Source organism: Aristolochia californica, unplaced genomic scaffold, assembly GCF_029961685.1.
Source record: "Aristolochia californica isolate CCGP_79_NKW_82.1479 unplaced genomic scaffold, dmAriCali1.0.hap1 SCAF_15, whole genome shotgun sequence".
In the NCBI taxonomy this organism is placed as follows: domain Eukaryota; kingdom Viridiplantae; phylum Streptophyta; class Magnoliopsida; order Piperales; family Aristolochiaceae; genus Aristolochia; species Aristolochia californica.
In genome coordinates, this window is record NW_027181826.1 from 20,987,399 (window position 1) to 21,011,068 (window position 23,670).

Below are 23,670 nucleotides of genomic sequence, written 5' to 3' on the forward strand. Positions count from 1 at the left end.
AAAGTCTAGTTCTTAATAGCAAAAAATATCTCGGAATCTGAAGATTGCTACTGCTGCTTGAACCTTTTTGCAATCTGACCTTTGCTCATTCAAATATCGACATCTCTCTATAGATACTCCTATTGGAACAAATAATTTTTCTTTGGAAAGTAGATTCAAATTTATTTTCGTCAATATATAATTTGGAATATGAAAAACTCTGTATAGAGGTAAAAAAATACAAATAAAACTATGAGTATAGGGACTGAAAAAAATAACTACGAACCTAGACTTAGGGTTTAGGGTTTAGAGAAAAGGATCACATTACCTCTGTGAGTTGACCAAGTCAACTCACAGAACCTGCTCTGATACCATGTTGAATTTATGGAAAAGAAAAATACTTCATTGACTTCAATAACTTGTTGTAATCAGAGCACATGAACATGTATTTATAATAGAGCAAGGTAGTAGAGTCCAATTATAATAAAACTACCATATTGATAAGTCCTAACATAATTAAATAAATCAATATTGATAAAAGACAAACATAACTCAAAATAAAACTCTTCTTTGACGTGACCATAAGATAAGATACTTTCGGGAGTCCTTCTTGATCTTCCAACTAATGTGATAAGGATATCAGCTCATGGTAATCATTATGGGTCCTACTTCTTATGGACTTGGGGCCATCTTGTGGGCCTTCCTTGGTCGTGTGACCCATCTTATAATAATCTTAGATATGTGGGCCTTCCTTTGTCATGTGGGCTTGAGCTTATCTTCCAACACTCCCCCTTAAGCTGGGGGTGAGAGAACAACATAAACTCCCAACTTGCTATAAATTATGTATAAAATATTTTTTGTATAAAATGACACATCTTCCAATATGCCTTCATCTTCCAACATTCCCCCTCACGCTGTTGCATCCTTCCATGAGGCCCTGCTGGCATAATATAAGTGAGAGTAAAAATCACTCCTAGCCAATAAGCCATTGCTTCATACTCCAGTCCTAATACTGGATGTAGGGTACACTCCGCCTTTTATTGTTAGTGTGATTATTAGCGTTGCTCTGAAGTGTCCACCACCGTGTCCCTCCACAAGACAACAACTCTCAAGTGGTAGGAGTTATAATGAGAGTGATCCCAACTTGAACCAAATATCATAGATGAAGCAATAGGCCCAAATAACAGAGATGTATAAATAAGCCCTCAAACCAGGGAGAAGTGAGATATTTTTCTGATATTTCAACTCAAAAAGTGACACAAAACAATCGGCTTAAATTTGAATTTTCAATGTAACAGAATACCAGCATGACCTTTGATTCTTCCAATGAGAATATTTCTTTAAATATAGATCAGATTAACATGAAATTTCTCATTATTAAAGTAGACTTAAATACATTTCATCCAAGTATAACTTCTCTTCAAAAAATATAATTATCCGAAGATAAATAATCTGATAGATTTCGGTCTCTATCATCTGGCCGAACCAAGTATTGTTTCTCCTTTTTTTCTAGAATGACCATCGAATCTTCCAAGAACAATATCTCTTATAAAAAAATCATACCAAGAATTGGTTGAATAGGTAAGAAAATAGACTTACTTATCTTTCTGTTGATATATAATTCTCTATATAAAATCTCTTTCTTGATAGCATAAGATACCTCGGAAGTTGAGGTTTTCTGCTGCCGCTCGAACCTCTTTTTCAAACTAACCTTTACTGCTTCAAATATCGATTTCTCTTTGTAGATAGCTCAGATAAAAAATTGGTTGAATAGGTAAAAGAATAGACTTACAATTTTTTTTTTATACATATTTCTCCATATAAAGTCTAGTTCTTGATAGTAAAAAATACCTTAGAATCTGAAGATTGCTACTGTTGCTCGAACCTTTTTGCAATTTGACCTTTGCTCATTCAAATATCGGCATATTTCTATAGATAACTTCGATTGGAACAAATACTTTTTCTTTGGAAAGTAGACTCAAATTTATTTTTGTTAATAAATAATTTGGAATATGAAAAACTCCGTATAGAGGTAAAAAAATGCAAATAAAACTATAGGTATAGGGACTAAAAAAAATAACTACGAACCAAGACTTAGGGTTTGGGGTTTAGAGAAAATGATCATATTACCTCTGTGAGTTGACCAAGTCAACTCACAGAATCTGCTCTGATACCATGTTGAATTTATGGAAAATAAAAATACTTTATTGACTTGAATAACTTGTTGTAATCAGAGTACATGAACTTCTATTTATAATAGAGCAAGGTAGTAGAGTCCAATTATAATAAAACTACCCTTGTCCCAATTACACCCAAACTCTGACACTTAAAGATAAGTCCTAACATAATTAAATAACTCAATATAGATAAAAGACAAACATAACTAAAACTAAAACTCTTATTTGACGTGACCATAAGATAAGATACTTTTGGGAGTCCTTCTTGATCTTTCAACTGATGTGATAAGGATATCAGCTCATGGTAATCATTGTGGGTCCTACTTCTTATGGGCTTGGGCCCTTCTTGTGGGCCTTCCTTGGTCGTGTGGGCTTGAGCTTATCTTCCAACACTTCCCCTCAAGCTGGGGGTGAGAGAACAACATGAACTCCCAACTTGTTATAAATGATGTATAAAATATTTTTTTATATAAAGACACATCTTCCAACATTCTCCCTCACGCTGTTGCGTCCTTCCATGAGGCCCTGCTGGCATAATATAAGTGAGAGTAAAAATCACTACTAGCCAATAAGTCATTGCTTCATACTCCAGTCCTAATACTGGATGTAGGGTACACTTCGCCTTTTATCGATAGTGTGTTTATTAGCGTTGCTCTGAAGTGTCCACCACCGTGTCCCTCCACAAGACAACAACTCTCAAGTGGTAGGAGTTATAATGGGAGTGATCCCAGCTTGAACCAAATATCATAGATGAAGCAATTGGCCCAAATAACAGAGATGTATAAATAAGCCCTCAAACTAGGGAGAAGTGAGATATTTTTCTGATATATCAACCCAAAAAGTGACACAAAACAATCGGCTTAAATTCGGATTTTCAATGTAACAGAATACCAACATGACCTTTGATTCTTCCAATGGGAATATTTTTTAAATATAGATCAGATTAACATGAAATTTTCTCATTATTAAAGTAGACTTAAATACATTTCATCCTAGTATAACTTCTCTTAAAAAAGTATAATTATCCGAAGATAAATAATCTGATAGATTTCGGTCTCTATCATCTGGCCGAACTAAGTATTATTTTTTTTTTCTAGAATCACCATTGACTCTTCCAAGAAAAATATCTCTTTATAAAAAAATCATACCGAGAATTGGTTGAATAGGTAAGAAAATAGACTTACTTATCTTTCTGTTGATACATAATTCTCCATATAAAGTCTCTTTCTTGATAGCATAAAATACCACAGAAGTTGAGGTTTTCTGCTGCCACTCGAACCTCTTTTTTAATCTCACCTTTGCTGCTTCAAATATCGATTTCTCTTTGTAGATAACTCATATAAAAAATTGGTTGAATAGGTAAAATAATAGACTTACAAATATTTCTTTTGATATATATTTCTCCATATAAAATCTAGTTCTTGATAGCAAAAAATACCTCAGAATCTGAAGATTGCTATTGCTGCTCGAACCTTTTTGCAATCTAACCTTTGCTCATTCAAATATCAACATCTCTCTATAGATAACTTCGTTTGGAACAAATCATTTTTCTTTGGAAAGTAGGCTCAAATTTATTTTCGTCAATATATAATTTGTAATATTAAAAACTAAGTATAGAGGTAAAAAAATGCAAATAAAACTACAGGTATAGGGACTAAAAAAAAATAACTACGAACCTAGACTTGGGGTTTAGGGTTTAGAGAAAAGGATCACATTACCTCTGTGAGTTGACCAAGTCAACTCATAGAACCTGCTCTGATACTATGTTGAATTTATGGAAAATTAAAATACTTCATTGACTTCAATAACTTGATGTAATCAGAGTACATTAACCTCTATTTATAATAGAGGAAGATAGTAGAGTCCAATTACAATAAAGTTACCCTTGTCCCAATTACACCCAAACTTTAACACTTAAAGATAAGTCCTAACATAATTAAATAACTCAATATAGATAAAAGACAAACATAACTCAAATTAAAACTCTTCTTTGATGTGACCATAAGATAAGATACTTTTGTAAGTCCTTCTTGATCTTCCAACTGATATGATAAGGATGCCAGCTCATGGTAATCATTGTGGGTCCTACTTATAGGCTTGGACCCATCTTGTGGGCCTTCCTTGGTCGTGTGCTCCATCTTATAATAATCTTAGATATGTGGGCCTTCCTTGGTTGTGTGGATTTGAACTTATCTTCCAACAATGCCAATAGAAAATTACCAAAAAAAATTCTAAGAATGTGTAGAAAAAAAAGTCAAACTGAATATTTTTCATTCCATAATTTTTTAGTGTTTGTGTTGGTTTTGGATACATTTTTTTTTTATCCTAGTGCTACTTTCCCACAAAAAAGTTGAAAGAGATAAGAAAATGAGTTTTTCATTGCTTCATTAAGAAATTATGGGAAATTTCCTAATCTATTGTCAACATGGTAGTATACCTAGGTCAATTATTAAACTCTACAAGTGACAAAAAAACTAATACTATTAAGTGATTTGTAATAAACATTTCTTAATTATAATACTTTAGACTTAATCTAAACTTCTATTTGAACAACTCAATGATAGTTCGTATGTTTTTAAGGTTTTTGATAGGATTTTTAGAAGAAAATGAGTAGGCATGAGAAGAGAAATTGTTGGTTGTTGAGTACAATAGTTGATCGGTCTATGAAGAGGCAAGACCACAAGTACAACAATGTAAATTTACAAGAAGTTAGGCGTGTAGAGTCTAACTCTCCTATATAGTCTTTTGATTCAATCTCTGAGAATAATCTTTTGATCCTATAATCAAATCAATGGAAGGATTTGGGGTTCCTTGATACAATAAGGTCTAATATTACATTTGAGAAATTCATGAGGTACCACTAAGTTGCCGCGGAGTGTTTTCTTGTTTTAAACTCTATGGCAGAATTCTTGTAGAACTATAAAACATTTTAAAGGTAGTGATTTTGTTGGTTTAAACGAACAAATAAATTCTTTGGATGGCCAATTGACTTGTTGCTTACCATTTTATTTGATGTACAATGAGGTCAATATAGTTTGTGCTACATTTTACAGTGTCATGGAAATGTAACATAATTATCTACATGATTACTATTTGTTGCAAGGTTTGTGTAAAGAATTTGACAAAATTTTGGATGTTCTTTGGGGGGATATGAAATTTCAGCAATTCCAACAGAGTTTCCCTCCTTCAGGTTTCAGCCCCTTTTCCAATATTAACCTCTACTATTTTTAGATCAATAGTAGGTGGTTGAATCACTCGTGTCATCCTATAAAGTTGTTAAATTTCGTAGTTCAAATGATTTTAAATCCCTTCCTTGCTTGTCTTATTCTCATAGCACCATATGTCATTCATAGATGACGCCATATGTGACTCATTTTAGAGACCATGATCTAGGCTGTTTACTATGGTCCCAAATGTTCAAAGTAATGTTCCTTGGGCGTAGTTTGAGACTAATATGATCCTACACTTCTAGATTAATCTTGATCATTAATTAAAAGTTGACATTATTTTTAATGGATTTTTATTGAGTGTCCTTTTATTATATTAAAAATTACTATTATTACTATTATTATTATTATTATTATTATTATTATTATTATTATTATGTCTATAATGGTTTAGAGAATTTTCTGGATTTCTCTTCGGAGGACCATTGTCCACCTAGGATCCTTTTTTAGTAAAGGAGAGTTTGTAATTGGTTGACTCTTTTTTCCCCTCCCTTTTGAATGTGCGTTTATATTCAAGAATTTAGCTTGAGTTCCAAATGAATTTGAATTGACTCCAAGTTATTGTTGAAATTGGAGTTGACCAATTTAAATTAGGTAGCCTTTGATATGTTGTAACCTTGACTTCTTATATCGACTCATAAAAATTCCAACTATTATACGGAACCTTAATAATGTACAACCCACTAACATCATGTAAAAAAAGGGGCCCAATATTTCACCCATAAATGATCATCATTTTCAAGTTATGTTCCTCTCTAACATTTCTTTCAACTATAGATAAGTTATGTTGTTATCAGCCATAATTTAAGTAATCTTAAGTTTAGCTTTGAAGGGCATTTGCCTTGATCTTCTATCCATAAATCTGACACGTTTTGCTTTGGTCCACATGGTTATGATCTTGTCAAAGTCAAGGTTGGTACCTCTTCACCAATCCTTTTTACATTAAATTTGAATTAGAGAGTTGCATCAATGTTTTCACATTTTATTAGTCAGAACCGAATGCATGCATATTTTCATGAATACATCCTAATTTAAAGTGAGATTATTTTGTGCACAAGTGACAATGTTTTCTTCCAAGTGGAAAGAAGCATCAAGCACATTATTGTCTTTTTGCATGTTATGGTAGTAGAAGAATTGTTACACTTTATAGACCTACTCGACAAGGTCATCGTTTTCCTTGATTTTTTGGAGTCAAGACTTGTAGGTTGGAGAGGGAACTACTATAATACATGTTTCGCTTGTGGAAGAAGAAAGTTATCCAGAACAATTGAAGATAAACAAAAGGAGAAAGAAGAAAGAAAAGAAAATAAACTTGAATACAATAGTTTTGATTTTTGGGGAAGTTATTATTTAAGGAAAGTACTCTATTTAGGTACTTTCCATAGAGGAAAAGTCAATGTGTTTTTACTTTGAATAATTTCCTTGTTGCCTATAGTTCTAATAAATAGAGTTTTCTTTAGGAAAGTATTTGATTAGCATGTCTTCTTTATTAATAGTCCAATTTAGGAAAGTTCCATATTTAGTCCGTAGTTTGAAGTTTGTAGAAATATGTATCCAAGGGTATTACGGTCTTTTTATTTTATACTTATTTCCCCTCATATGGTGTCTTTATGTTTTAGTTACTCATTTGGTAATGTTTTTACTTAGTATGCAATTAGTAAGTTATGAAATGTATGAGAATGAAGGTTATTTTAGTACAACTATATGATATCATTAAGCAACTACATAAAGGGAGGTTGGTAGTCAAGTTTGACACCCCAAGGAGTGTTGTTGTCGCTTGTGCAACTTTTTTCCAACTTTTCTTCTTCTTCTCCCTTTCTCCCCTCTTACACTTCACTATCTCCAAATTGTACACTGTGTTAAAGCAAGATGTTTGTTTGAACCTAAGTCCAATATGTACCCCATTTAGTTTGTACTTGTAAAACAGAGAGAACCGAAAATAATAACAGAGATTGAAAGAATGAATTTTTCGATGATTTTATTCTTCTCTGTTAAGAGGCTATTTATAATACATTATTTTAGGATCAATTTAGATCCTAAAATCAAGGAATAGAATCAAGAATATAATCACGGGATCGGAGGAAACAATCACGCTATACAGTTTCCTCCGATCACGCTATACAGCTATACATTTCAACACTCCCCCTCAAGTTGGTGCATAGATATCAGTCAAACCCAACTTGTCAATTATACCATGAAATGTTTTCCCTGATACTGCCTTTGTGAGCATATCAGCCATCTGACTCGCAGATTGAATAAAGGGGAATTGTATAATCTTTGCATCGAGGTTCTCTTTGATGAAATGACGATCAACTTCAACATGTTTAGTGCGATCATGTTAAACTGGATTTTGTGCAATTGCGATAGCTGCCTTGTTATCACAGTGAAGATTCATAGGTTTGTCGTATTCAATCCCTAAGTCTCTCAGTATATTCCATATCCATAACAACTCGCATACACCATGAGTCATACCTCGAAATTCAGCTTTAGCACTTGATCTTGATACTACCTTCTGTTTTTTGCTTTTCCAAGTGACAAGATTCCCTTCCACAAAAGTAAAGTAACCTGACGTGGATCTTCTGGTTGTCTGATCACCTGCCCAATCAGAATCTGTATACCCTTCAATACTAGAGATACTATTTTTTGAGAATAACAGACCTTTTCCTGGAGCACTCTTTAAGTATCTCAAGATCCGATAGACTGCTTCCATATGTTCTTCACTTGCTGCATGCATGAACTGGCTCACAACGCTTACTGCATATGCTACATCGGGCCTTGTGTGGGATAGGTAGATTAATCTTCCAACTAATCGCTGATAACACCCTTTGTCTGCTGGAATTTGATCTGGAAGAATTCCAAGTTTATGATGCATTTCCATGGGCGTCTCTATTGGTTTACAGTCAAGCATTCCGGTTTCGGCTAGAAGATCCAACACATATTTTCACTGTGAAAGGAAGACTCCATGTTTCGATCTTTCAACTTCAATCCCCAAAAAATATTTAAGTTGTCCGAGATCTTTCATTTCGAATTTAGTAGCTAAATACTCCTGTAAAGCTTGCATTTCACCTGGGTCATCTCCTGTCACGACCATATCATCAACATATACAATTAATGCTGTTACCTTTCCTTCTTTGTGTTTTATAAACAAAGTATAATCTGAGTTACTTTGTTTATAACCAAACTCCTTCATTGTAGCCAGGAATCTCCCAAACCATGCTCTAGGTGATTGTTTCAGCCCATACAATGACTTCTTCAATTTACAAACTTTACCTTGAGACAAAGAACCACTTTTTACACCTGGTGGTAGTTCCATGTAGACTTCTTATTCTAAGTCTCCATTGAGGAAGGCATTTTTAAAGTCAAATTGTTGCAGAGGCCAGTCTCGATTTGCTGCTATAGATATAAGAATACGAATTGTATTGATCTTAGCTACTGGTGCAAAAGTATCCTGATAGTCTATCCCATACCTTTGCGTATATCCTTTTGCAACTAGCCGAGCTTTATATCTGTCAATGCTTCCATCCGGTTTGAGTTTCAATGTGAACACCCATCGACATCCAATTGTTTTTACTCCTTTAGGTTGGGGAACAAGTTCCCAAGTGGCATTTTTTTGTAGAGCCTCCATCTCTTCGTTCATCGCTTTTTTCCATTTTGGATCTGCTAATGCATCCTGCCCATTACTAGGAATAGACACCCTGGATAATTGATCAACAGTAAATGCATACGATTTAGTCAACCTATGGGAGGACACATAGTTATTGATTGAGTATTTGGTCTTGGCTTCAAGATCAGGTTCATACTGTTTTTTTGGAACTCCCCTATTCAATCTTTGTGGATATCTAAAGGTTATGTTTTCTGCAGGAAGACATGTTTCATTAGACTCATCAAACACAAGATTCGTATTTACCTGAGGAGGAACATTCCGGGTTGATTCTTCAGTTGTTGGTGCAGACGGGGGCAACTATAGGGGTTCTTCAGGTGAAATTACTGAATCACAGTTTTGTTGCACATCATGACACTTAAAAAATTCATTCATCGCTTCTAACTCAATAAATTCGGCACCTCTTTCAGCACCTCCGTTAGTTTCATGTGGAACATTCTCTTCATTTGAACTCTCCCCCTGAAGAGATGTCCAAGAAACTCCCCCTGAATAATAAGGGATTGATTCATGGAAGGAGACATCTAAAGTCACATGGAGCTTGTTGGTGTGTGGATCATAACACCGATATCGTTTTTTAAAGTCAGAGTAGCCAACAAATACACATAACTTGGCACATGGATCAAGTTTATTTCGCAAGATCTTTGGGATATGAACATAAGCGGTACACCCAAAAATTTGGGGTTCCAGATTCGGAAGATGGGGAATTGAAATTAGGGATTGGAGCTTGTGTAGAGGAGTTTGAAAATCAAGTACTCTAGAAGGTGTTCGATTGATGAGGTAGGCAGCAAATGTGATAGCTTCGCCCCAATAAAATCGTGGCAAGTTCATGCCAAAGAGAGAGGCACGCACTACTTCCAAAAGTTGTCTATTCTTTCTTTCTGCCAATCCATTCTGTTGGGGAGTATAGGTGCAAGAAGTCTGGTGACGAATTTCATGAGTGGTCAGAAAAGTTTCGAGAGGAGCATTAACAAACTCAATACCATTGTCAAATTGCAAAACACGAATCTGCTTTTGGTATTGAGTATGTATCATTGTATGGAATTTCTGAAATGCTAGACACACATCACTTTTTTGGATAAGTAGAGATACCCAAGTCATTCTAGTGCATTCATCAATAAATGTCACAAAGTAACGAGCTCTAGAAATAGAAGGAATCTTGGCTGGACCCCAAACATCAGAATGAATAACCGCAAACGGTTCGGAACTTTTGTTCAAACTCGGGAAATAAGCAATACGGTGGCTTTTAGCCAATTCACATGTGTCACAATGAAAATGCACATCAGTTAAACCTGAAAAAAGTTGAGGTTGCAATTTCTTAATATAACCAAAGGAAAGGTGGCCTAATCGTCGGTGCCATAACCATACAGTTGTTTGAGCATTATCTTCACTACTAGCTTGATTTGTCTGACTGATTTTCGATCCCCCATTCTCTATCAACTTCAAATAGTAGAGTTTGCCCCGTCTAACACCATAACCAAGAATCTTCCGGGTTAGAATGTCCTGAAAGACACAAAATGAGGGCAAAAAAGTTACAGTACAAGCAAGAGTAAAAGTAATTTGGCTAACAGACAACAGGTTATATTCAAGAGAGGGAACCACAAGGACAGTATCTAATGTCAGATTATTGGATAATATAATAGATCCTTCCCCAGTAATAGGAGAGGTACTACCATTGGCTGTAGAAATAACAGATTGTGGAGAAGGTAGGATGGATTGTAACTGATTGGGATCCCTTGTCATGTGATCTGATGCACCCGTATCAATAATCCAAGGACTATTCTTAGAATGTACAGAAAATACTAATGCATTAGCGAGAATACCTGGATGGGCAACATTTGCAGTAGGTAGCTCCTGATTATCTTCCACGGATGTCACCATAGCTTTCCCAGCAATCTTGTTACGGGGATTTTTTGAAAAATCCCACCACTCTGGATAGCCAATAATCTCATAACACCGGTGTTGTGAATGTCCTTTTTTTCCGCAGTGAATACATACACGATTGTTACCTTTGCCAGAGGATTGAGGGTTCCTATTGTTTGATGATCCTTGTCGGTTTTGGTTGACCAACATCGCCGAGTTCTCGGAGACTGGACGATAGCTCCCCATTGTCTGTCTCTGTTGATATTTGCGTCTGACATATGCATATGTACTCTCCAAATCAAGTTTGGGGTCTTTTCGTAAAATTTCTCCACTAACTTTATCAAACTCGGAGTCAAGCCCACTCAGAAAAATATGAACCCGAAACCTAGCCATTGCAGAGTGCAACTGGATTAGCCCTTCGACTGTTCCTTCCTGAAATATAGTTCTATGATCAATCTCCTGGAAAATAGCAACCACTTCATTGTAGTATGTGGATAACGATCTACCATTTTGTTTAGTAGAAAAAGATCTCTGGTTCAGCTCAAATATACAAGTTTCATCGGATCCATCATAGAATATTTTTTATACTGCTTCCCATATCTCCTTGGCAGTGGAGAGGCGAATAAATCGCTACATGAGCAATGGACTCATGGAGTCAATAAGCCAACTTTTGACTCTTTGATTTTCAGTAATCCATGCTCTAAGATTGGCATCACCAGATGCTGTTTTTTTTGTTTAGCCGGTGAGGTATCCAGCTTTGTTGCGTGCGCTAATTCGCATCTCCATAAGTTGGGACCATAATGAATAATTGGTCTCATCGAAGATAATTCCAGTTGGAAACGCAGAATTATCTTGGTAGACTATAATCTGTGGTGATGGGATAAGTTCGGTGGATGCGCATGTAGTGGTGACCATCGATCTGAATTTTTTTTTTGTTCTAATCCGGTCCGGTTCGGTTCAGTCCGGTCCGGTTCGATCTGGTCCGATTCGGTACGATCTGGGCGGATTCAATTCTGGTTCACTCCAGTGCTGGTCCGATTCGGTTGACCCGCCGGTCTGGGTCGGCTGGAAAAATAAAGGAACAGTAGTTCCTAAGTTTCAAAAAAAATACCTTCGTCTTCGGCAACAGCAACGGAGCGTTAGTTTTAGTCGGAACAGGGTGGTGGTGCCGTCATCGGCGCTCGTCGGCAATCGTCGGCACTCTTCAGCGTTTGTCGGCACTCGTCGGCGACGTGATTTCGACTACAGGAGTGTCGTAAGAGAACTCTGTTCTCTTTCGGCAATTCAGAACCTTTGTCTTCGGCAACGGCAGCGGAGCGTCGACTTTAGTTGGAACAGGGTGGTGGTGAGCGTCGGCGGTTGTCTTTGGTCTTCAGTGATCGTCGTCGGGCGTTGGCGACGTTCTTTTGACGTCGAGACAGCCGGAATATGGAGTTGTAGAAAAAAACAGAGTTCTGCAACTCCAACGGAATTTATTTTTTTCTTCCTCCGGCTTCTTCCTTCGGCGATTACGGGAGCACTTAGCTCCGAATTTCTGCGACGGAAAAGATAGGATAATTCTCCTGCTCTGATACCATGTAAAACAGAGAGAATCGAAAATAATAACAGAGATTGAAAGAATGAATTTTTCGATGATTTTATTCTTCTCCGTTAGGAGGCTATTTATAATACATTACAAGTCGATTTTAGGATCAATTTAGATCCTAAAATCAAGGAATAGAATCACGAATATAATCACGGGATCAGAGGAAACAATCACGCTATACAGTTTCCTCCGATCACGCTATACAACTATACATTTCAACAGTACTCCATCTATGTTGCCCTTGTCTTAGAACCATTATTTGAATGTGTTACCTTGGATGTAATAGAGAGTATCAGTGGGAATAGTTCCATAAAGATAAATGTTAAGAAAAAAAATTGGTTTATAATGTTGAGTAATAAGTCTCCTAACTGGTTAGTCATTTTGGGATAACACTATATAATCTTCACAATGTTTCTAATATAGTTTGTGCCAATAAGTGGTTTTCAATTTAATAAGTCACAATTTAGTTGTAATGGGGACATTTAGTCCTAGAAAAGTTTTATTTTGGTAAGTCCATGGTTGTTTAGGTCTATAAATAGAGGAAATTTGTTGTAATTGTAAATCAGTTTTGAAGGTCTACAAATAGAGGAAATATGGTATAACTTAAAATCAGTTTTGAAGGTCTATAAATAGAGAAAATCTGTTATAACTTCAAATCATTTTTGAAGATCAATACAAAATGTTCTTTTTGGTTGGTGGACCATTGTTTTGTTTCTTATTGAAAATAATATTTTTAGTGACTATTTTTCTTGTACTAGCTACTTCTAGTTAAAAAATAGCACATGAAGAGTTAAGTTTTTCTCTTTTAACTTGAAAACTGAAAATATCTCATAGTTGGGAAGCTAGTTCAACTTTATTACTATAATTTTGATAATGTTAGAACCTTAAATTTGTCCCTATAAATTGACCCTTTCCATTGCTATTTGTTGATTGTTTTTAGCTTGATCAACTTACTACCTTGTCTCACGTAGTGTTTTTAATTTATTTTGAATATATTAGTAAAATATTCTTTAAAATAACTTGTCCACCAATAAGGAAAGTTTTTTCTTACATTTACATTAGGAGAAAATAAAAATTACACAAGTATCCCTCCCTTTATTTATATGTTTGGATAGATGGATATGAAATTACATTCACCCATATCCTTTCATTTAATAAATGATAAGGGAGTTAATGGGTAAATCCTTACACAATTATTGGTTTTTATTTCATATCCATCTATAAAAATAGACAGGTCAAATGTAGGACGGTAAGGGGGTAAACTTGCCACCCTAAAAACAATTATTGATCTAGGCAAGTCCAAACAATGGAAAAATGTCAAGATAGTTGGGAGCTCAAGCTAAGTACCATGTTTAGTAGAAAGCAACTGAGAGTTTACGATGACCATATTTATGATTTGTATGTTTGTAATTGAGTACCTGCGAATAGACATTACAGAACATAGTTGAGTCTTTGTTTTTTCCTCTTTATTTTTCTACTGACCATTAATTTCCAAGTACCTAAGGACTCTTTAACTCTCTATATTGGACTCGGATACTATCTTAACTGAGCTTCGAGTTTGGGATGGAAATCATCAAGACCAAACGGAAAATAATAAACTCAAAATTTTTTTGGAACTATGAATCCATCCTTTATGTTGCTTTTATCTTTTGCGATATAAAGTGTTGTGCGACTTAAACAAATGTAATATAGTTTAATGAATGAAAAGAATAAACAAGTGTAACTTTGTTTTACTCAAAAGGTCTGTAATTTAGTTTAACTAATAGTCATTTGACATGCCTAAGTTTAGCTAATCTTCATTTATAATAGCTAATATAAGCTCATGAGTTTATAACTTTAAGTGGAAGCAGTAGTGTTAACTCCCAAAAAAGAGGCTTTAAGCACTAGAGCTTTTCTTGTATTTCTTTTGTCTATTTGATGCCTCATGGCAGTGAAACTCCTTTGTTTCATTAGAGATTACTTCTGGTATTACTATTTGGGTGATCAACTATGATAGTGTCTGAACCATCAATGGGAGCCTTCCATTGAAAAATCATGTTGGGTAGCCTTCTATTCATTGCTACATATTAGAATGTAATTTATCTTTTGGTTATTTCATTATTATATAAGTTTGTAAAGTTACTATTTTACCCCTCTATTGTATAAAACTTTCATTGTAACTTGTAAACAGTAACCATACTAGAAAATAAACATTGAATTTGTTTTTCGTATTCTCGGTTGTGTGCCTCCCTGACGACAGAGCTCAACGCCTCTCTGTTCGTCTGATTTTCTAACATGGTATCAGGGCGGATGATCAGCCTTCTCTGATTTTTTTTCGGACGACGGACATTCCTCCGTCTCTCTCGCCTATTTTCGGCGATTATTTCCAACGACGATCACCGACCAGCCCATTATTTTCGACAGAGGGGTTTTCGTCTTCTTTTTCCTCTCTGTTCGAAAGGGGCTCCGCGATTCAAGCTGTCATGAGGCTATTTCTAACGTTTTCGGTGTTCTGCAGAGGTCAGGTTCCTCACGCCGTTGGTTATTTCCGGCAAAGAGGTTAGATTTCACCCCTCTTTTATTTTTCGTCTGATTTTCTAACAGATTTCTAGTTGGCCGCGAGGTTAACATTTTTTGGGTGTTCACGTTGAAGTCTCGAGGACAATGACTATTTTGGTTCGTTCTCTAGATTATTCCCGATTGATTTTTTTTCGAGCTTACTGTTGGATTATGAGGTTGTGTAAAAGGATTTGATTTTTTTGGAGAGATTTAGTGGAGAATTTTTTTTGGAGCTACATTAGTAGTCAGCTTCAGTCAGTGATCCATGGAGACTTATTCATCGACGGGTGCTTCCGATTCTGGTCTTCGTATTAGTTCGACTCATTCTGTTTTTGAAGAGCCATCAAACCCCTATTATATTCACCATTCGGAAAGTCCCGAGCAAGTTCTTGTCTCGCAGTTGCTTACCGATGAAAATTACATTAGTTGGAGTCGTGCGATGTTAATTGCCCTATCCGTGAAGAACAAAGTGGGTTTCGTCGATGGTTCCATCCCTGAACCTCAAAGTGCTGATCCTATTTTGCTCAACTCCTAGACCGGAATAATAATATGGTCATCTCTTGGATCATAAACTCGGTTTCCAAAGAAATTTTTGCAAGTGTTATTTTTGCTGCTTCTGCCCGAGAAATTTGGCTCGACCTTCGGGATCGTTTTCAACAACGAAATGACCCTCGCATTTTTTAGCTTAAACGGGAATTGATAAACCTGCGTCAAGACAAGGATTTTGTTAGCACTTATTTCACCAAGCTGAAAACCATTTGGGAAGAACTGAGCAATTACCATCCTAATTGCTCTTGTGGTGGCGTTAAAAATCTTACTGATTACCACCAATGTCATTCTTAATGGGCCTTGATGATTCTTCCTCCCAAGTTTGTGGTCAGTTGCTCCTTATGGATTTGATGCCTCCTATTAATTGTGTTTTTCTCTGGTTATCCAAGAGGAACAACAAAGGAGGACTACTCATGCCTCGAGTTCGAACACTCCCACTGACACGATGGCATTTGTGATTAAATCTGGGAAGACAGAAGTTACTAAACCTGGCTCACAAACCTCTCAGAAATTTCATTCAAATTACAGTGCTCCACGGAATCCGAATTACAATGCTTCCCGGAATCAGGATTATAGTGCTCCCCGGAATCAGAACAAGGACTGGTATTGTACTCATTGCAAGAATGTTGGTCATGGCTATCCGCATGGATCTACATCCAAAACCAACCACAATTCTCATGCTGTTGTTCATCAAGTTTCTACTGCCACTGATAACTAAGGTTCTACTTCTGTTGGGAGTTTTGTTCAGAATCTGGACTCAAATCAATATCAGCAACTCATGCCAATGCTTTCTACACACCTGAGTAGCTCAGCAAAGGTCACCACTGCTCCGGAATCCTCTACATCCAACTGTTTGGCAGGTATTTGTTTTTCTGTGTCCTTAAATCCTCTAATTTCTTCACCTCATTTCTAGATTGTCGACTCAGGAGTTACTCGACATATTTGTTCTCAAGCTCATGTTTTCGTTTCCTTACATGCTATCCCTCACACTACAGTTACTTTGCCCAATAATTCTCAACTTTTGGTCCACTTTGCTGGTGATATTAAATTGCATTCTCACCTTGTACTTAAAGACGTACTGTTTGTTCCTTTATTCAAATTTAACTTGATCTCTGTTAGTGCTTTAGTTACTGACTCTGGCCTTACAGTAAGTTTCCTTCCTGATTGTTTTATTCTCTAGGATCTATCCACCCAGAGGACGATTGGGTGACAAAGTCCAAGATCTCTATGTTCTCAGCGCTCAAAGTTTGAATTTTGTTTCTCATGTTTTTGTAAACAATGTTTCTGTCCATGTTTGGCATAATAGGCTAGGACACATTTCTTTCAAGAGACTTGATTTCTTGAAAGATCGATTGAACTGTGATGTAACTAGATTACATAAATCAGATCCTTGTTATATTTGTCCTCTTGCTAAACAACGTGAGCTATCTTTTGAATCCCATTGAATCCCATAATCATTTGTCAAAATTTCCTTTTGATCTTGTGCATTGTGGTATTTGGGGACCATATCAAACTGTTTCTTATACTGGTCATCATTTTTTTTAACTCTTGTTGATGATTGTACTAGATTTACTTGGATTTATCTATTGAAGACTAAATCTGATGTTGTTTATGTGAAATCGCATTTTTTTTAACATGGTTTCTACGCAGTTTAATGCCAAAATCAAGGTTTTTTTATCTGATAATGCACCTGAGTTATCTTTCGTTGAATTTTTTCAAGCTCAAGGAGTTTTGCACCAATTTTCATGTGTTGAATGACCTCAGCAAAACTCGGTTGTTGAAAGAAAACATCAACACCTTTTGAATGTGGCTCGGTCATTGTTCTTTCAATCCCGCATTTCAGTCTCCTTTTGGACAGAGTGTATTCTTACTGCGGATTTTTTTATTAATAGAACTCCTTCTCCTCTCTTGCAACACAACACACCCTTTCATTTGCTCTACAACACATGTCCTGATTAGTCTCTCTTTCAAATCTTTGGTTGTTTAGCTTTCGTTTCCACCTTAGCTGCTCATTGCACCAAGTTCCACTCTCGTGCTCGGGTTTGTGTGTTTCTTGGTTATCCTGCTGGTGTGAAAGGTTATAAATTCTATGATGTGGAGACCATACAGGTTTTTCTTTCAAGAGTTGTCATGTTCCATGAGGATGTTTTCCCCTTTCATACTATTACAAGTTCAGATCAAGTTACTGATCCCTTTCCTGATTTGGTTCTACCCCACTCCTCCATCCATGCTCATCCTCTTCCCGAACTTGATTCTTCACCAATTCATGATTCACCAGTTATTTCTGATGTTTCAGTGGAGATCTTCCACCTCATGATCTTCCCACACTTGTTCCTTCCTCATCCGCTGGTGCTATTATTCGAAAATCTACTCGGAAGACTCATACACCTCATTACTTGCAGGATTATCACTGCAATTTACTTCTTGGTTCTCTTCCATCTACTTCACCATTTCCGTCTTATCCAATCTCTAACTCCATTTCTTACCATGCCTTTTCTGATTCACACTGATATTTTGCACTCAGTCTATCTTCTTAGGTTGAACCTCAATACTATTACCAAGCAGTGAAGTGTCCTAAATGGAGGTTGGCTATGCGTGACAAGTTAGACGCTCTGGAAGTAAACAACACTTGGACCGTCACTCCTCTGCCTCCTGATAAACATACCATTGGTTGCAAATGGGTTTATAAAATCAAGCTTAACTCTGATGGTTCCCTGGAGCGATATAAGGCTCGTTTGGTAGCTAAAGGCTATACCCAACAAGAAGGTTTGGATTTTGTTGACACTTTTTCTCCAGTGGCCAAATTGGTCACTGTGAAGGTTCTTCTTGCTCTTGCTGCCTCCCATAGTTGGAATCTAGCTCAGCTTGATGTCAACAACGCGTTTTTTAATGGTGATCTGTTTGAAGAAATCTATATGGATCTCCCTCTTGGCTACCTTCGATAGGGGGGAGTCCTCTTCCTCTCACAACAAACTAGTTTATAAGCTTCACAAGTCCTTTTATGGTCTCAAACTGGCTTCGTGATAATGATATTCCAAATTTTCTCAAGTTGTAGTCACTTTTGGTTTTCTTCAATTGAAATCCGATTAATCTCTTTTTACAAAAGGTCATGGTCCCACCTTTGTCGCACTATTGGTTTACGTAGATGATATCGTCCTGACTGGTCCTTCCTCTCACGTTATTACTGAACTCAAAAACTTTCTGCATACTCAGTTTAAGCTCAAGGATCTTGGTTGTCTCAAACATTTCCTTGGTCTTGAGATTGCTCATTCCAAGCAAGGCATAGTGCTTTCCCAACGCCATTACACCTTACAATTACTTGAAGACACAGGTTACTTGGCTTGTAAACCAAATTCTGTGCCAATGGATCCCAAGCTTCGTTTAAATGCCACTGAAGGTGACCTCCTTCCTGATATAACTCACTATAGGCAGCTTGTTGAGAAACTTCTTTATCTCACTTTATCTCACCCTGATATTACTTTTGTTGTTCACAAGTTCACTCAATTCGTGGCCCAACCCCGACTTCCTCATCTCAAGGCAGTGCATCACCTGCTTCGTTATCTCAAGAACAGTCCTGGTCAAGGGTTGTTGTTTTCCTCTACTTCTTCCTTGAAGATGCACGCTTACTCTAATGCTTGTGCTCCAGTTCATTTAAAGGCTTTTTCTTATGCTGATTGGGGATCATGTCTTGATTCTCGTTGATCTACTACCGGTTTTTGCATATTTATTGGTGATTCTTTAGTCTCTTAGAAGGCCAAAAAGCAAACACCGTCTCTCGCTCCTCTGCCAAGGCTGAATATAGAGTTATTTCTTCTACTGCCAGTGAACTTATTTGGTTACAACAACTTCTTTAAGAATTTCAGGTCAAGGTTGACTCTCCTGCGCTGTTATACTGCGACAATCAAACTACGATACATATTGCTCCTAACCCCACATTTCATGAGCATACAAAACATATTGAGATAGATTGTCATTTTGTTCGTGAATGAGTTACTTCGGGCGTCCTCAAGTTACTTCCCATTCGTTCTCAATACCAGTTAGCCGACATGTTCACTAAACCTCTTCTTTCTACCCAACTTTTTTCTTTGTTGTCCAAGATGGCTGTCAAAGATATTTACAAGCCACCTTGAGGGGGAGTGTTAAAATGTAATTTATCTTTTGGTTATTTCATTATTATATAAGTTTGTAAAGTTACTATTTTACCCCTCTATTGTATAAAACTTCCATTGTAACTTGTAAACAGTAACCATACCAGAAAATAAACATTGAATATGTTTTTCGTATTCTCGGCTGTGTGCCTTCCCGACGACAGAGCTCAACGGCTTTCTGTTCGTCTGATTTTCTAACACTACACCTGCTGTTCGGACAATATGAAGTTCGTTTTGGATCCCAACATTACTGTTTGGCTTATTGATCTTGTAATGCCTATCATTCTTCCAGACCTTGATATAGGCTGCTGCCTATGAAGTTGTTTCTCATATCTGCGGACACTGGGCATATGGTGCTAAATAGTGGGGATCAGAATTCTGGAACATTAACTGCATGAATTGTTCCTCTTAATTCATTGCTTTAATGTAAATGATCACAATTTAAATTCCTGTTCTACGCTTTTATTTTATGATTGTTTATACGTGCCTAGTGTGGATTTTGGATGTCTTGCGTTTTCACTCACAATGTTCTTTTTCCAACCAATTGTACAATTAAAGCTGTTGTCTGGCACTATGAATTGGTGTGCTACCTTCTGCGTTTTTGTGGTTTATTTGCTGTCTTTATTAAAGATGAAGTTACATTTTGTAGCTCATCAGTATAAGTGCCTTTAAGTAAGATCCCGAGTAGAACTGCCATTTTACTTTTTTATATGTCTACTCATCTAAAACAAAATTTTCTATGGACATTTCACCAACGCTGCTTTTCTGCAATTTACTGCAGCATGCTGAAGACACTGGAGAAATATCAAAAATGTAGTTATAGTGCACTGGAAACTACTCAACAGACAAAGGAGACAGAGGTAGCTTAAGATCTCTTTTTATATTAAATTGGATATCATCCCATAAACATGGTGAGGTGTTTTTCTAAAATACGTTTAAGCATGCTTATTACTTATTAGTAATATATTGCCAAAGTGTAGGGTTAATTTTCTTCTATTTTGATGTACTTTTTTAACTAATATGCAATAGTTTGTTTTGGAATAAAAATTGGTCTTTCTAGTAGTTTGTGAGTAACACCTCTAGTAGTGGGTCTCACTAATTATCCTTTTAGGCCCCAATAGTCTGACTTTAATGTCCATTCTGCACTTGAATATTAAAAACTTGGGTAAAAATGTACTGATGTACCAAAAGCAATTTATGGTGAAGATGCTGTATTTTCATGGGAGAAAAACTCTTCAAATTTTTACTACAAAACTTTCCCTTCAATTAGTGATGTCTTCGGATCTATAAATATCTTTAAAAAAACCCAGCATATCCTGTTATTTATTTATTTATTTATGTAGGGGAATTTTACCAATGTATTGGTGTTCTGATAGAGTTCTTGATATTGCATAGCAGAATAATTACCAGGAATATTTAAAGCTGAAAGCGAGAGTTGAAGTTCTACAACTATCCCAGAGGTAATATTCACTGGATGTTCCTTTTACTGCTCGGCTTTTCATTGCAAGCCTATAATGATCGAGTCTTCGGAACATGAAAATTGTAGAAACCTTCTGGGTGAAGACTTAGGCCCTTTAAGTACAAAGGAGCTTGAGCAACTTGAGAACCAACTTGAGATGTCTTTGAGGCATATCAGATCAACAAAGGTAATATATCATTCAAAATGGACAAGGATTATATCGTGTCTCATTTATTTGTTGTTTAGTTTACTCGAAGCTGGTAGGTAGTTGTTTTCTGGGACTGCTGTCCAAATGGTTTGGAGTTAATATTCTGTGTAGCACCACTTCAAAAAAGAAAAGGAAAAACAAAAGGTGTATCACCGCCATCTTTATATCTTTTTTACTAGATTTTGTATGGTTTTCGATATACACAGAAGCAATTGATCAGTCAAAAATATTTTATTTATGAGATGTTTTCGTTTCATGTACCTCATATTTATGACGAATCTTGTATTTTATTGGCAGACACAATTTATGCTTGACCAACTTTCTGATCTTAAAAGGAAGGTAATATTGATGATCACTTTAAAAATTAATAGGTGGGCTGATCTAATACAAAAACCCATTTGGTACGAAACATGCTAAATGGCTATCTAAGCCGTCCGATCAACAACTATTTCAGCCATCCGATCATGATCGGATGACTTAGATAACCATTTTGCATATTTTGTACCAAATGATTTTTTGTATTGGATCAGCTGTGAATACGTCTGTATTTCCGACTGTCTTATAAACAAGCTTTCTTTTGTGTAGGAGCAAATGTTACTGGAATCAAACAGAGCTTTAAAAGAGCAGGTATAAGGACTGCTATTATTTGTTTCCACACATTCTCTGTTTTGCTCGCTTCGTAGATATTCACATAAAAGGTCCTGAGAATAAATTTCCCGCAGTTGGAAGAGTGTGGAGCAGAAAGCCGCCTTCAGCTTTCATGGGAAAATAATGGACAGACAATTCCCTATGACCGCGAACCTGCTCAGTCGGAGTCTTTCTTCCAGCCCTTACAATGTGACTATACATTGCAAATCGGGTACCTTATATCACCTTCACCATTAATCGAGACTTGGAGATGAGTTCCGGCAGTTCACTAAAATTTTATTTTCCTCTCATGCAGGTATCGTCCGTTCTGTCAAGAAGAGATGAGTATTGCTGCTCCACCACAGAACGTCAGTGGTTTCTTTCCTGGGTGGATGGTATGAATCGGCAAGAGATGAAGGTACAAAGCTAGTGTCCTGTAGAAAATTCTACTGGATAATCAAGGTTATCTTCTACAAATTCTGCAAATTGTGATTGTTAACTCAGAATCGAAAATAAAATAAAGGAGGGGTCATTCCTACTTGTAATTTAGTTCCGTTGATGACACATGACAAATGTAGTATTTAAAACTCGAATGGAAGAGTTTATATTATGCCATATGATAAATAACTTGTTATAAGACACAAGTAAGAAAGTTGGATAGGTACAGGTCTTCTGTGGTCGGTTTTTCATCTCTGTCTTGACAACATAAAACAATAAATCTAATCCTAGTAGTATTGCAACCATGTCTCACCTTTCTTGAGCTAACACGGAGCTAACCATGTCAAGCATCTTCTTGAACTTTAGAAAGATTTTTGCTTTATGTGGCTTGTTGAAGATATTTACAATTTGCTCATTAGTCTTGCAAAAGACACACAATAGTTCTTCCTCCACTAGAACTCTAATGTAGTGAAACTTAGGTGTATATTGTATGCTCCTCTCATGAAACAAATAATAGTAAAGTCTTTTACCTGATTTCAAACAATAAGCTAATTTTATTTTGATTGGAAAATTTTTTGAGTTTCTTATAATGAGAAACCTTTCTTCTTCTTCGGTTGCTCTCTCCCCTTCAATTAGGTCAATTTTTTCAATTTTTTATTTTATTTTATTTTGATGCTTGTGAATGGGAGTCATGGACTTGAGGGGAGGAGGACGCGGGTGCACGTGAGGGGGTCATGGGCATGCTCGAGTGGGGAAGGGGGTGGGGGGAGTCGATACCCGCCTACTGATCGGTTGAGGGTAGTAACCCTAAAGCCTAATTGACCCTAATAAAAATTAATTAGACCTTAAATATTAAACCCTAATAGAAACTATTGATTCAATAATAATTAGTTAATAATTAATTACTATTAATTATTATTGAATAAAAATAGACACCCTAACTCTAAACCCTAAACCCAAATTGTTATTATTAATAAATTAAAATTAATATTTATAGTTTAGTAATTAAGGTCTAATTATATATTTTTATATTTTTACTTTTCCATATATATATATTGTTTTTTTTACTTGTATATTTTTTTATATTAAATATTTATAAATTAATTAAATTATTTGATAAGGTTTTATTATATTTTTCATTTTTATATATTTATTGTTGTATAGTTTTGATAGGAAAAATAAACTATATGCATTACAAAAAAAATACCTTTGAA

General features: G+C 36.0%; 1 protein-coding gene across 2 annotated transcripts in view; it reads left to right on the forward strand.

Moving 5' to 3' along the window:
- LOC137951496 (agamous-like MADS-box protein MADS2) overlaps nt 1-22,691 on the forward strand; it is a 30,238-nt gene extending 7,547 nt beyond the window's left edge. Inside the window, exons 2-8 of one of the 2 annotated variants that reach the window (XM_068798186.1) lie at nt 20,506-20,584; nt 21,120-21,184; nt 21,271-21,370; nt 21,689-21,730; nt 21,977-22,018; nt 22,114-22,250; nt 22,335-22,691. In XM_068798186.1, the coding sequence (XP_068654287.1) occupies nt 20,506-20,584; nt 21,120-21,184; nt 21,271-21,370; nt 21,689-21,730; nt 21,977-22,018; nt 22,114-22,250; nt 22,335-22,419 (550 nt within the window). In that variant the 3' untranslated portion in view covers nt 22,420-22,691. The remainder of the gene's footprint in view (nt 1-20,505; nt 20,585-21,119; nt 21,185-21,270; nt 21,371-21,688; nt 21,731-21,976; nt 22,019-22,113; nt 22,251-22,334) is intronic. The other variant, XM_068798187.1, reaches the window with a different exon arrangement.
- Nucleotides 22,692-23,670: the final 979 nt, after the last annotated feature.